This window comes from Saccopteryx leptura, chromosome 3 (assembly GCF_036850995.1).
Source record: "Saccopteryx leptura isolate mSacLep1 chromosome 3, mSacLep1_pri_phased_curated, whole genome shotgun sequence".
Classification (NCBI taxonomy): Eukaryota; Metazoa; Chordata; class Mammalia; order Chiroptera; family Emballonuridae; genus Saccopteryx; species Saccopteryx leptura.
Window position 1 is genome coordinate 93,922,625 of NC_089505.1, and position 14,571 is coordinate 93,937,195.

The 14,571-nt window shown below is 51.2% G+C and overlaps 1 protein-coding gene across 1 annotated transcript; it reads left to right on the top strand.

Moving 5' to 3' along the window:
• Positions 1-718: 718 nt before the first annotated feature.
• Positions 719-14,546, top strand: LOC136399676 (chymotrypsin-like elastase family member 2A). The gene is made up of 8 exons (XM_066375148.1): positions 719-830; positions 1,082-1,170; positions 2,482-2,579; positions 4,050-4,178; positions 7,368-7,504; positions 10,274-10,419; positions 11,391-11,543; positions 14,454-14,546. The coding sequence occupies exons 1-8, from the start codon at positions 791-793 to the stop codon at positions 14,469-14,471; spliced, it is 810 nt and encodes a 269-aa protein (XP_066231245.1). The 5' UTR covers positions 719-790; the 3' UTR covers positions 14,472-14,546.
• The last annotated feature ends 25 nt before the right edge of the window (positions 14,547-14,571 follow it).

Below are 14,571 nucleotides of genomic sequence, written 5' to 3' on the forward strand. Positions count from 1 at the left end.
GCCAGCACTCTCTGTTCCACCCCGTGGCTGGGGCTGCCAGACCCCAAATGTGTGGCTCTGTCTTGTGCTTCTCCTTGTTGAGCACATCCCCTGTGTTTATCAGACCCTCTCCCCAATGTTGCAAAACAGACCGGGCACCTGCTTCTCTCCCTGTTTCACAGATGGGCACGCCCCAGGCCTAGAGGTTTTCGTGACTCGTCCAAGGTCACACAGCAAGCTATAGCCTAGAGCAGGATTTATCATCCTCGGCACCATTGGCATTGGCAAGGAAATCATTCCTGTGATGGGCCATCCTGTGCATGATAGGATGTCTAACAACATCGCTAGTCTCTACCCACCAGATGCCAATAGCGCCGCATCCCCAGCCACGACAAACCAAAAATGTCCCCAGGCATTGCCAAATGTCCCCTGGCAGGCACTACCAGCCCCATTGAGAACTACTGGCCTAGAATGGTCTTTGTCCAACCTGCCAGCTGTTGTTGTTTTTTTGAAGACACAGTTCCAAGGACCAACAACCAATATTTCTCTTCTTCCCCAGCACACAATATAATCTCTTGAAAGCAGGGAGAACCCATATTTCCATATCCACCTCTGGCATATTTTTTGAAGTATTTCCAGGGTGACCGGTGGGAGAAAATGGAAAAAAAATATTTGAACACAGGCTGTTTTCCACGGGGCTTTGAGAAAATGCCCACCTTGTGCACTCCTGGTATATCTCTGGCCGATAAGCCCGCTCTTAAAGCCAGGGCCTCAGCCAAGTCCACGATTCCTGGACTCCTGCAGACACACCATGATCAGGGCCCTGCTGCTATCTGTGCTGGTGGCTGGAGGTAAGCCCCTTCGCCCAGAGGCACTTTTCCAGTTCCCTGCTGGGACTGGGGAGGGGACTCCCCTGCTGCCACTGGACTCAGTCCTCTAGTTATAGGAAAGCTGGAGTGACGTTCCAAAAAGGTGGAGCAATGACCTCTTGGGATCCTTCTAGAACAAGGATCTTCTCTTTGCAGTTTGGGAATGCAGCAAGTGCAGATTATGGTGTTGGGGTCACTGCTACCTGGACTCACAACCCTTCCTCTTTCTGTAGCTCTCAGCTGTGGGCGCCCAGTTCACCAGCCACACCTGCCCAGGGTGGTCGGAGGGGAAGATGTGAAGCCCAACAGCTGGCCCTGGCAGGTGAGTCACCCCCACTGCACTTCTTCCCTCCCTGCCCCCACCACTTCGCCTCACCGCTTTGCCCTCCACCATGGGGTCTAGTGCACAGGCAAGGATAGGAAAACTCACCAGGAAGATACGTTTCTGTGGCCTTGGTCAACTTTGGAGGGTAGAGGAAGCAGTCCCTTCTCCGGCTGTGATAAGGAGCCACCCCACCCAGCTACCTGTACACACGTGCGTCCATGTATGTGTAGACAAGAGTGTGCGCATATGTGTGTGCAGGGTGGTCCTAGAAGGCTTCTTGGAGAAGGTAAACTTGACCATACACCTGTAGGAAATGAAGGAGAAAATTATGCTAATACCTGGGAGAAGAATATTCCAGGTCAGAGAAACAGCAAGTGCAAAGGCCCTGAGGCAAAAGTGAGCTTGTTATAATTGCAGAACCTCACTGAGGTCAGTGTGGCTGCAGCAGAGGAGAGCGGGAGCTGACGAGGTCAGGGCAATCATGTAGAGCCTTGTAGGCTATTGTACAGTTTTGTATTTTTACGCCATATAAGATGAGGAGCCACTGGAGAGTCTGAGCCAAGAAACGTCATCAGACTTACATTTAGAAAGGATCGTCCGGCCACTGTGTGGAGAAAATATGGGGTGAGGAATGGACCAGGCTGAGAGCTAGGAGAACAAGCGGGAAGCTATTGATACAATAATAATGCAGGTGGGAGATGGAGGTGGTTGGGACTAGCCATGGAGACAGTGAGAGAGGTGGCGTCCTGTCCATGGATTCTGGAAGTGGAACTGGTGGGTTTGCTGGTGGGCTTCAGGGAGGGATCTGAGAGAAGGAGAGGCGTCAGGGTTAACGCCAAGGGTTTGGGGCTGAGCAGCTGGTTAAGGGGGGTTGTCAGTTACTGAGAGAAGGAAGGCTGGAAAAAGAGCGGCTTTAGGGGGCAAGTCAAGATTTTGGTTGTAGACTTATTAAATTAGAGGGCTATGCCCTAAGGAAATAGCCCCCAAGAAGAGGGAAATCCCAACAAATCATACTGCAGAAAGATGTTCAAAAGTGTTGTTTTTTTAATAGTGTCATTATTTAAATCTTTGATACTGTATTTTGTTCATCATGGTTTTTTGTATTAATTTTTATTTTTTGATGTTGCATTAAAATGTTATTTATCCTGATTATTGGATTTCTTGGTGCCCCTTACCTTGTGCACCTGCGACATGTGCCACGCTCACCTGGCCCCAGCCCTGCTCTCGGGGGAGGGGTGCAGGGAGAAGGGCGCTGAAGGCAGGAGGCCCGGCTCTTTCTGCTCCCTGAGCGCCCAAGCCTCTTCCCAGGTCTCTCTGCAGTACAACTTCAATGGCCAGTGGCGCCACACCTGCGGAGGGTCCCTGGTGGCCCAAGACTGGGTCCTGACCGCCGCTCACTGCATCAGGTAAATGCCATTCCCTAGACACGCAGCTTGCTCACTGGTGTCTCTGTAAGTTGGAGCCCAAATGTCCTGAACCACCTTCTATAAAGGAGCCTTGCAGATAATCACTAACCTGGCCCAGAAACAAGCCTCAGTCAACTTTTAGTTCAGTCTATTGGGCAGTTGGGTTCAGATGGGTCAATACATAACATGGACCAAGCGCCCTGTGCCAGACACGGAGTGGAAATCTAGGGGAAGGGGAGGTCCATTTCCTGTTCTCTTGCAGTACTAGATGTGGCCTCCGGATCTGGAATTGGGTTTCCTTGAGCAACTTGAATGACTTCTCCGAGCCTCAAAACCATCACCTGCAAAAAAAGCAGATAACAGAATTTAATGGAGATGAAATGAAATGATGTAATAAAGGGCCTGGCACTTTGTAAGTGCTTGATGAATGCAAACTGGGACCATGACAAAGGCCCACAGGGAAAGATAAGGTCCTGCGACATTCATCATTCACCTGTCTTTTCCCCTCCCTTCATGAGACCTCTGCTTATCTCACCCCAGTCAGTGTTCAGTGGAGTTACCGTTGGGTCAATGCGATTCTCTCTTTGCCAGGGAGAGGATGGCAGGGGACCCTTCTCCCCACCTAATTTATTAGCTTTATGAGATGGTGGGAGTAGTAATAGAGGTCCGGGAGTCAGAAGCCCTGGCTTCTAGTACTGTATTCTCACCAATGAGCTGTAAAACTCTAGGCCAGTTACCATACACTTCTCTGAGCCTCAGTTTCCCCATCTAAAAATGAAAGGAGAGATTAACCTAAAACATTCCCTGGAGGGCAAAGGACTGTTGTGTTCTCTGTGTCCATCTCATTTCCCCCATAATAACATAGAGTTTACATTATTATAATTTTTTTGTGTGTGTGTATTTTTCTGAAGTTGGAAACGGGGAGGCAGACAGACTCCCGCATGCACCCGACCGGGATCCACCCGGCATGCCCACCAGGAGGCGATGCTCTGCCCATCTGGGGTGTTGCTTTGTTGCAACCAGAGCCATTCTAGCGCCTGAGGCAGAGGCCATGGAGCCATCCTCAGCGCCCGGGCCAACTTTGCTCCAATGGAGCCTTGGCTGCAGGAGGGGAAGAGAGAGACAGAGAGGAAGGAGAGGGGGAGGGGTGGAGAAGCAGATGGGCGCTTCTCCTGTGTGCCCTGGCCGGGAATCGAACCTGGGACTCCTGCATGCCAGGCCGATGCTCTACCACTGAGTCAACCGACATTATTATAATTTTTATGTTATAGTTTATTGTTAGTATACTGTGGGTATAGTTGTTATATAGTTACAGTCATGTTATATTAAAACTAACCAGTTGCCCGAGTGCCAGCTAGTGGCATACTTGGGCCATCCCGGCATTATCCAAAGCCAGACCTGCCCGTGGGGGTGGGGGCAGAGAGGACAAGACAGCCAGGAGCTGAGCACTCCTTTCCACCCTGTCCTCAGCTCCTCCAGGACCTACCGCGTGGTGCTGGGCCGGCACAGCCTCTCCACGGAAGAGTGCGGCTCAGTGGCTATCAAGGTCTCCAAGCTCGTGGTGCATGAGGACTGGAACTCCAGCCAGCTCTCCAAAGGGTACCTCTGTCTGGGTGCACTTGGGGGTGGGGGTGGCAGGGGTGGCAGAGGCACAGACAGGAGGGATCTCGCAGAAAGCACCCCCTCCTTTGCTCCTGTTGTAGAGTAGGGGAAGGAGCTCTGACCTTTAGAAGTACAGCCAGCCTAGAGATGCCTGGGATGAGGGTGGGAACAGGGGGGGAGGGTAGAAACTGTTAGGCCCACCTGGGCCTCCTGCCAAGTTAAGCCTGCAGATCTGCTGTCCACCCCAGGCACTCCCTGACAATGTGTCTATTCCCCGCCAAGCCCGGGGGACACAGGGACGGGTCTGCAGGCCCCACGGCTGTCAGTGGAGTAGAGCTCAGGGCCTCCTGCCTTCCCCTACTCTCCAGCCCCTCCCAACAAGGCCTTTTATGTTTTCAAAGATACCCTGATACCCTGCAGGGACGGCCTGGGAATAATGTACACAGGAAGATGACAAGAATCTCATACCTCTCCAAGGCCTAGCAGTAATTATCCCCCTAACAGGGAAATGACAGCAGCCTCACCCCGCCTTTCCCCTCAGATGATCAGATACCATCCTGTGCCCACCGCTAAGCCTTTACAGACCCCCCCATATGCTGTGCTGGGCACTGGGCTCTGGGTGCTGGACACACAGAGAGGCGCAGGCCACCATGCCAGCTCTCACGGAGCTCAGGGGCACAAGTGTGGCAGTGAGGCAGTGTGGGGGAGTGGTTAGGGACTGAGCTTCGGGAGCCTCATGGGTCAGATATGAGTAATGACGACGTGACCCTGCATGAGTTCCTCAGCCTGTCTGTGCCTCAGTTTCCTCTTCGGTAAAATGAGGGCAATCACAGTGCCTACCTCTAGGGTTGTTGTGAGGATTAAGTGAGATAATGGACGTAAAGCACTTAGCGAAGGGCCTGGGAGGGCGCTGGTCCAGGCTCTCTGGGGAAGGTGACGAGACGGTGATGAACGAAAAGGTCCCACGCAGAATCCACCACTCACTCCTGTCCGTTCAGTGGTTCATGCAAGGGGCAGACCCAGTCAAGGCCCGTCATTCACTGCCTTAGTGACTAGTCAGATCTGATTCCTCTTTTAGAATTTTCCAAGGGCTGGGTGGTGCCTGATTCATCCCTGAATCTCCACCCCCTAACCTGGGGAAGGGGCACACAGTAGGGCCAGAGAATATGTGCTGGACCACCGGGCTTCTTCTGTGATCACTAATCCTGAGATCCAGGTGGTGCTAAACCAAATTCAGAGCCACAGGTTCCTTCACGTCCTCATTCCATAAATATTGGTTGAACACCTACTAAGTGCCAGGCCCTGTTCTAGGCACATGAAAAACAGCAGTGACACACCCCAGATCTTTAGCCCAGTGAGGTTTAGGTAACCCCTAAACCTGAGCAGCTCATTGCAGTTGGGGAAGCTCCCCTTTCTAATCCCAAACACATAGGCAGTCTAGTGACCAATGGTGTCCATGCCCAGCCAATGTGGTCTTCCATGGAGACAGGCAGAAACGTCAGGGATCTCCAACCCTCCAGAAGCTGCCGTTAGGGTACCTACTCCCAGTGAGCTCTCTGCCAACCCAGGAGTTAGTTTTCACAGTCATACAAACTAGTGCTTCCCTTGTGCCAACAGTTTCCACGTATTACCTTATTTATTCCTCACAGCGTCCCTAGGAGGGTGGTACTATTCTTATTCCCATTTCACAGATGAGGAAACCACGACCTAGAGAAGTGAAGGAACTTCTCCGAAGTTAACAGATCTAGAAAGGAGCATTAAATGAGGTGTGAAGCGCTTGGCAGAGAGCCTGATCCTAGTGGTCCTTCAATGCACTCCTATGGTCAATATTGTCGTCTCCCAACTGGACATCGGAAGTTATCGTTCCTTCTACCTGCTTCCCCATCACCTTCCCAGAGCTCAGAGGTGTCTGTCATCCCCTCCTCTCCTAATTCAAAAGAGCAGGTCTGCTGTTCCAGAGGGGCCTTCAGAAAGAAGCAGCCCAGCCATTACTTCAAATTTGCATAATATATGCAAATGTACAGCCTCTTCTGCAGCCCAACAGGCCAAGCCTGACTCCTCAGCACAACCCCAGGGCGCATGCCCTGTGACCGTAAACACTGAGGGTTCCTTTTTGTGTGTGATAGAGAGTCAGAGAGAGGGACAGACAGGAAACAGGAAGGGAGAGAGATGAGAAGCATCAATTCTTCGTTGTGCCTTGACCGGGGGCTACAGCAGAGCCAGTGACCCCCTTGCTCAAGCCAGTGACCTTTGACTCAAGCTGGTGAGCCTTGCTCAAATCAGATAAGCCCATGCTCAAGCTGGCGACTCGAGGTCTCGAACCTAGGTCCTCTGCATCCCAGTCTGATGCTCTATACACTGCGCCACCGCCTGGTCAGGCAACACTAAGTGTTCCTTCATCCAGTCAGCCAGCTGTGGTGCAGCGCTGCTGAAGGCTCTCAAAGAATGCAGGGGGTCCGTGAGTCCGGAGGCAGTCCCTGCCCTCCATGGGCTTGTCAAGGGTAATACACACATGCAAAACACCAGAAAGCCATAAAACACCCAGGCTGTAGAGTATCTACATCACATCCTAACAAGTGCCTGTGGGATGAGAGAGATCTCATTGTAGCCATCGTGGAAAATACAACCTGCTATTTTAGGAAATCACTAATGGTTTCCCAGACGAGAGAGGGAGACGGAGGGATGAGGCTGGTGGCACACTCAAGGTGGAAGGGGAAGTGAAGAGGAAAAGCAAAAGACCTTTCCGTCTGAGCATCTCCGGCAGTTTTCTAACTGATCACGGGAAGTATACAGTCAGAACAGACATCACCAAGCAATCTGGATGTATTTCCTACCTGGCCCTGGACAGAACCTGGGAACCCTTGTCAACACGGCCCCCCAGGTTGCCATGGCTAATCCATCAGAGTGGACATTGCAAGACAAAAACCTAGCTGCCCTCCCTCTTCTAAATAGTCCCCCTGAAAGAGCTCAGGGGAATTTGGGTCTCCGAGCTCCACCAGGGACAAAACACAGCCCTGGAGTTTAACCCCAGCTGCTCCCGACCCCTCTAACTCTGGCAAAAGGAAGAGTCACAGTCAGGCTGGCCAAGGAGGGGGCTCAGTGTTTCCAGCGGGGGCTAGATCAGAAATGAACTCAGGGCAGGAACAGTCAACCCCCTCTTCGTTCTCTACCTCTCTATCACCCCAGGAATGACATTGCCATGCTCAAACTGGCCGAATCCGTCCCCCTGAGTGACAAGATCCAGCTGGGCTGCCTCCCTCCCGCTGGCAGCATCCTACCCAACAAGTACACCTGCTACGTCACAGGCTGGGGAAGGCTACAGAGTAAGTGGGTTCCGGGAGCCCCCAGGCTTGGAAGGGAGGGGGGCAATGTCACCTCTGTCCAGCCAAAGGCTCTCTCCACACTCACCATTCCAAGGTGTCTGGAAGAAATGGCAGTTGCCTTGGAGAGGCAGGATAGCATAGACTGATAAAGGTGAGACTGCCTGGGTTCGAATCCTAGCTCCTCCACTTACTAGCTGTGTGACCTTGGGTACATTGCTTAGCCTCTCCATGCCACAGTTTCCTCATCTATAAACTGGGAATGATAACAGCACCTGCATCACAGGGACTTGTTAAGTGGATTGAAGGAGTGAATCCATGGGAAGCACTTAGCTCAGTGCCTGGCACATAGTAGGTGCTGTGTGTCAGTTGTCACTGTCACTATGACAGAGTGAGGGTAAGAGTGACTGCATGACATCTGGCAAGGAGGTTCCTCTGTATGGCCCAAGGCAGGAGCCTAGAACAGCATTTACTCTGTGACCTCAGGCTTCTGGGGCTGCACAAATGTCCCTGGGGCCCTCATCAGACCCTCCTCTCCACACATCAAAACGTACCTGTGGCCCTGGCCAGTTGGCTCAGTGGTAGAGCATCGGCCTGGCGTGCAGGAGTCCCGGGTTTGATTCCCAGCCAGGGCACACAGGAGAAGTGCCCATCTGCTTCTCCACCCCTCCCCCTCTCCTTCCTCTCTGTCTCTCTCTTCCCCTCCTGCAGCCAAGGCTCCATTGGAGCAAAGATGGCCTGGGCGCTGAGGATGGCTCTGTGGCCTCTGCCTCAGGCGCTAGGATGGCTCTGGATGCAACAGAGCGATGCCCCAGAGGGGCAGAGCGTCGCCCCCTGGTGGGCAAGCCGGGTGGATCCCGGTCGGGCGCATGCGGGAGTCTGTCTGACTGCCTCCCTGTTTCCAGCTTCAGAAAAATGCAAAAAGAAAAAAAGAAAAACATACCTGTGCCATGTGCCACCTGATTTCACTGCCCAGAACCTGGCTTCGTGTGAGCCTCCTTTTGACATAAACCCCAAGGGTCACAAATCCAGTAATGATAGATCACCCAGGAGGAACAAAGGACCTGCCCTTCCCTTGTAAATATCACCAGAGGTATGGAAAACTCTAGGAAGGCTCATGCAGGTGCTTGTTCCTTTCCTAATGACATAAACCTATTGTTTTAAGTGATATATTTTTCCAGAGGCACATCAACACACATGCACTCAAATAAATTAATATCACCCTCTTGACTGGCTTATGTGCAAAAACAAGGACACTTGGAAACTCAGCAGAAGTGAGAAGCAGGCGAGGCAGCTCATGCTTATCCAGATGCAAGCTCAGCCTCCTGTTCATCTACCCAGAAAACACCGGCGCAGAATGCTTTTCTCTGGAGGCAGCGAGAGCCAGGGAAAGGTCCAAGTGCTTGGCTTTTAGTCCCAGCTCTGTTAGTTAGCTATGTAACCTTGGGCAAGCCACTTTGGAGCCTCCGTTTCCTCTTCTGGTTACATGGAAATACAGTTGGTGAGATGACAAGAGAGATATGACAGTGCTTTATACATGATAAAATAGTATACAAGCGTTCATTACTTATTAATTAAAGTGATCTTGGCCAAGCTGCTTAACTTCTCTCAGCTTCAGTATCTCATCTGTCATATAGGAATATATACTTACTAAGGTTTAGCAGGCTTTGAAAAGCCTAATAAAGCACAAGTGAAGAATTATATTATTAATCTTAATAGTGATGATAATAGTTACGGAGGTGATGGTGACAGCACCATTAGGGGTAAGTACCATTAGGAAAATTCTACCTTAACCACATTAGAATAATTTTCCCAAACTTGGGGCTCTGAATGCCAGAAGGTTCACTGTTTTTTGTTTTTGTTTTTTAGCGAGAGATACAGAGAGAAAGAGAAACAGAGAGAGGGACAGATAGGGACAGGCAGACAGGAAGGGAGAGAGATGAGAAGCATCAATTTTTCGTTGTAGCTCCTTAGTTGTTTATTGATTGCTTTCTCACATATGCGTTGACTGGGGGGCTTCAGCCAAGCCAATGACCCCTTGCTCAAGCCAGCAACCTTGGGCTCAAGTAAGAGACCTTGGGCTTCAAGCCAACAACCTTTGGGCTCAAGCCACTGACCATGGGGTCATATCTATGATCCCATGCTCAAGCCAGCAACCTGCACTCAAGTTGATGAGTGCTCAAGCCAACAACCTCAGGGTTTCAAACCTGGGTCCTCTGTATCCCAGGCCAATGCTCTATCCACTGTGCCACCACCTGGTCAGGCAGATTCACTGTTATTTTTAAGATAAATGATAGAAACCCATGAAGCTAGCTGGTCTCAACCAAGGACAGAGACACAGCTAGGCTTCTGGAACAAGACAGCATTAGGAGCTGCAAGACTAAAAAAACTCTGGAAACCCTTTCTCAAATTTTCTTTTTTATTTTTTTTTGGAAATGTACTTCATTATTCTTTCTCTAGAAGAAAATGGCAGCCACTGCCAACAGCTCCCAGATGTATATCCTCTCTGGCCGGAATTTCAAAATTCTAATCCCAAATTCCCAGGGAAGGAATTCATTGGTTTAGGTTGAGTCAGATGCTCACCCCTGAACCAATCAACTGTGAGGACACAGTATAGACAAGCATGTCTGCTCCCATTGCAACCATACATGGATAGGAAGAGTGACCAAAAGCAAGGGCTGGGCAGAAAACCCAATAGGTGTTCACTATTCCCTCTATTCTCAGGAGTCCTTTTAAAAGTCCCTGTAACGTCTTCTATCTCATCTCATGCAGCCAACGGGGCTCTTCCTGACATCCTGCAACAAGGCAAGCTGCTGGTCGTGGACTATGCCACGTGCTCCAGCCCTGACTGGTGGGGCAGCTCCGTGAAGACCAACATGATCTGTGCTGGGGGTGATGGCATAATCTCCAGCTGTAACGTGAGTGCAGGAATGGGGCTGGGGTGGAGAGAGGCTCTTGGGGGTCCTAGAATCCATCCTTCTGCCTGCTGGCAAAAGCAGGAAACAGCTCCAGACATTTGAGACCCTGACCTTTGTCCTTGTAGTCTCCAGAAAGGATGACTTGAGATGTTCCTCATAATATCCATCCCTCTCATTGCTAGGAAGTCTTTCCCTGGATATCACTGGGGTCTCTTATTACCATCATCTCTCTTATTTTTTCCTCTGTGTAGGAAGGAAGCCAAGGGATGCATTTTATGGGTTGGGGCCTTTCTAAGATGACTTCAGGTTTATCTGTTGAATTAATCCCATTAATGGCCCAATGTATTCCCTCAGGGTAGCTGCCACAGAGCCTTCCTGGAGACAGTGTCTTAACCAAAAGGAACTGCTATGGGGTGGACTTTGTAGCAGAGTGAGGACAGAACAAGAAGTACCCTTGCATGTCTTTATGATCACACTGTGCCCCTATGGTCTCTGTCCCCATGCAGACCCGCCCCTGGGAAGGTCCCTCATCATGGGTGGGAATGGCCGGTGGAGGATGAGCACGCAGCATTCTAACTGTGGGACACAGTCTCAGATCCCTTGCTCACTGCCTGTACAACCTCTGGCAAGTCACACCCTCTGAGGGCTTCAGTGTGTCCTCTTCAGTGGAATGGGGACACTGACAATCCTGACTTTCTAGGTTTCGGTGAGGATTATATGAGGTAAGGTATAGAAAGTGCTTAGCTCAGTTCCAGACCCACAGAAAGAATAGATGTTAGTTCTCGTTGGTATCATGGTGCCATCTTGAGCTGTGACCACAGAGACTAGTCAGAGAACATGGTGGCTTGTGGTGGGACAGTATAAACATACTGCAAACACGTGAGACACGGGCCTCTGATGGGCAGCCCTTTCCCCTCCCAGCACCCACCCAAGCCCCCAGTCCCCCCTGACAGAGCTCTGGCCTTCCTCAGGGAGACTCTGGAGGGCCGCTGAACTGCCAGCAGGCCAACGGCCAGTGGGAGGTGCACGGCGTGGTCAGCTTCGGGTCCTCCCTCGGCTGCAACTACTACCACAGGCCCTCTGTCTTCACACGGGTCTCCAACTACATTGACTGGATCAATGCGGTAAGAACCGGCCACGCCCTGGGTCCCCTGGGCCCTGCCCTTCTGACCTGGCCTCCCGAGGGCAATGCCCACCTAGGGTTTGAGAACCCTCTCCTTCCTGAGAACCAGGCAGGAACCCCCGGAGGAGGCTGCAGCCTGGGCGAGCCCTGCCGTGGGGATAAATTTGAGTGAAAAGGCACACTGAAGGTGCCCGTCCAAAGAGGTTGATAACAAAGGACCCCCATCAGGCATTAAGAGGGATTCCTTAGAATTACTGGTGTATTCTAATTTTGCTGATCTGTGTGTAAGCCCAGCCCAGACCCCACCATCCAATGTTATAAACGTATTTATCTGCAAAGTCCAAAACCTGATAGGTTGAAACCCCTACAGCCTTCATTATTGGGAACTATCCCCCTAAAGGGTCCCCTACCTAAATGCATCCCCAAGTGCAGATGGTAGGTGACAGCCATCTCGGTTTGCAACTGGACTGGAAGGTTTCTTAGGATGCAGGACTTTACATTTTGGATTGGGACAGGCCAGGCAAATAGGAGTGAGTTGGTCCCACTATTATTGTGAATGTGTCCCCAGAGAGCTGTCACCTAGAAGCACAAAACAAGTACCTTCTAAGCTTCCACACCAGCACCGTCCCTATTTTAACAAAAAACACACAATTATAATAAAAACCATAAAAGTTATTTTTTTAAAAAACTGGCAGCAGCCTTGAGAGAAGCCATGGTGACAATCAGCAGCAGATCTAAGCAGTCACAACAGGAGAGTCATCACAAGAAAGGTGTGCCTGCGGGTGTGTGGGAGGCGTGGGGAAACTGAGGCAGGGAGGAGGACGCATTGTGCCTATTGATGGAGGCTGGCAGGGAGGAAGACACTCTATGCTGATTAGGGGCACTTTTTACTCACCTCCTGGCCTCACCACTGCCTCGGTTTACTCTTCTGTAAAAATGGGACTCAAATGAGACCAGGATTCCTCCACGTGTTTAGGGGCCAAAGCAAATGGAAGTCAGTTGTTTGTGGCAGAGCCCCCAAAGAAGGGAAAGCTGGCATCTGAATTCATGATTTTAATTTTCAGAGAACTGTTCCCACTGCCTCAAACTGACAATCTGTTATAAAATCAAATAGGAAAGCACAGCCGTCAGCAGGTCATAGGGGGAAAGCACACTGTCACATGGGCGCTGTCAAAATAGGCAGGTGGCTGCCTCCAACTTTCCCATTAATACTTGCCGGCTCCTTGCTCACTTGTCTGTCTGCCGGCTTTTCTTTGCCAACAAGTGGTCACAGACCCCAGGGATTCCGGAAAAGTTTGTTGGAGAAAAATGTAGAATCAAGAAGAGAGTGGCTCTCCGTTTGTCGGGTTTTGTTTTAGTTTTGGGCACCCTGGGGGAAAGCCACGATTCCGTTTTGGCAGAGGAAAATTCGAGTCCGGCTTTTAAAGCGTCACCAGCATTTCGAGGGGCCTGGCCCGAGACTGATTGGATGGAAGAATGTGTAGAGGGGCCTTTCCCCAGACACATTCTAGGGTCCTTTCTCAGCCCCAGCTGCTGGGTGAGTCACACTGCAGCTGGTCCTGGCTGCACCTTGAGGGCCCAAAGCAGGGGCCAGGGGCAATTGTCCTGATTTCTTGCCACAGAACCAGCTGTTCCCAGCCACAGACATGGAGCACAACAGAGCAGGGCACAGCCGAAAGCATGGCCAGATGTCGGAGGGGATCAACGGGGCCCGTAAACCTTTTGAGACAGAGAGGCAGAGGTCCTGGGCTCACGGGACAGCAGCCAGGCCAGGCACATGGGCCTGGTAACGGGTTCCAGGAGGGGCAGAGCCAAGCCACCAGCTGTCCTCTGGTGGAGGCTGCCCCAGCAGCTGCAGAGAGGCTAGTGGAACCTCGCAGTGGCCCCAGCCCAGGGGCACGCCTGGAATCACACACAGGCGCTTGGCAGCACCTGCCCAGACAGACCCAGACAGGTGTCAAGTCAAGGTCAGGGAGCAGGAGAAGGAAAGCGACAGGAGGAGACAGGTGGCTGCGGGCATTCGTCTTTTCAACAACTGGTCACTGAATGACAGCCACACATGCATTTTCGGCATTCACCACCTTATTGCTTATTTGGGAGGTAACAGACACTCTTTATAAAAACATTAAAAGAATATAGGAGTATATCAAGTAAAATATACAAGTGCCCCTTGTCTTGCATCTCCAATTCCACCCCCACCCCCACCCCCACCCTGCAGAGATAATCATTGATAACAGTGCCCTCTTCTGGACTTTGTTGTGTATCTATATACATACAGCCTTCCAACCAAAAATAGGATTTTAGTCTTCACACTGTCCTGCAACGTCGTTTCCTCACGTAACACCACACCGCATTTTACACGCGAGAACCTGTATCTATGGCATCCTTTTCAATGGCTAAATAATATTCCATAGCACGAATGGAATGAACCAAGCTTTCACCTGGTTCCTCTCTTCTGCTCTCCCCCTGCCGCAGCGAACACCCTGGAACACACACTCTTACACGCTGTGTGAGCTCGTGCCACAGATAGAGACCCAGCCGCCTCTGGGTCACGGAGTCGACGTGCAAAAACGTTTGGGAGAAAACGGCTGAACAGCCTCTGAGAAGCGGTGACAGCCCCGCTCACAGTGCAGCAGAGCGCTACGCAAACAGTAGTGCTCGTTCACAGTGTCGGGGCGGTCACCCTTTAAGAAACAAATGATATCTAAAAACGTGTCACTGATAGGAGTTCCCCTGGTAGAAAAGCAGTCAAAACACCTTTTTGTCCCAGCTATCATTTGAGCGCCCATCATGGCCACCTGGTCGACCTGAGCCGTGGGGAGCGTGGACGGAGAGAGAGCTGGGACACCACCAGGTGCCACTCTCTGCTCCCTGAGGCTGACCTGGTTGTTGTCCTGTGTGTGTCCTGCAGGTGATAGAAAATAACTAACCACCAGGAGTTCCCAGAACTGTCTCAAACTTGGAAACGCCACAGAGGAAAACAATAAAGTGACAACTACGTGAATCACATTCTGGGTTAGAGTCTTATT

What these genes read in the sequence shown, in the direction of transcription:
- LOC136399676 (XM_066375148.1), top strand. Translation starts at nt 791, where the DNA reads ATGATCAGGGCCCTGCTGCTATCTGTGCTGGTGGCTGGAG. An exon ending in ACCGCCGCTCACTGCATCAG is followed by an intron (nt 2,580 to 4,049) that starts GTAAATGCCATT and finishes CCCTGTCCTCAG; the next exon opens with CTCCTCCAGGACCTACCGCG. An exon ending in GCATAATCTCCAGCTGTAAC is followed by an intron (nt 10,420 to 11,390) that starts GTGAGTGCAGGA and finishes GGCCTTCCTCAG; the next exon opens with GGAGACTCTGGAGGGCCGCT.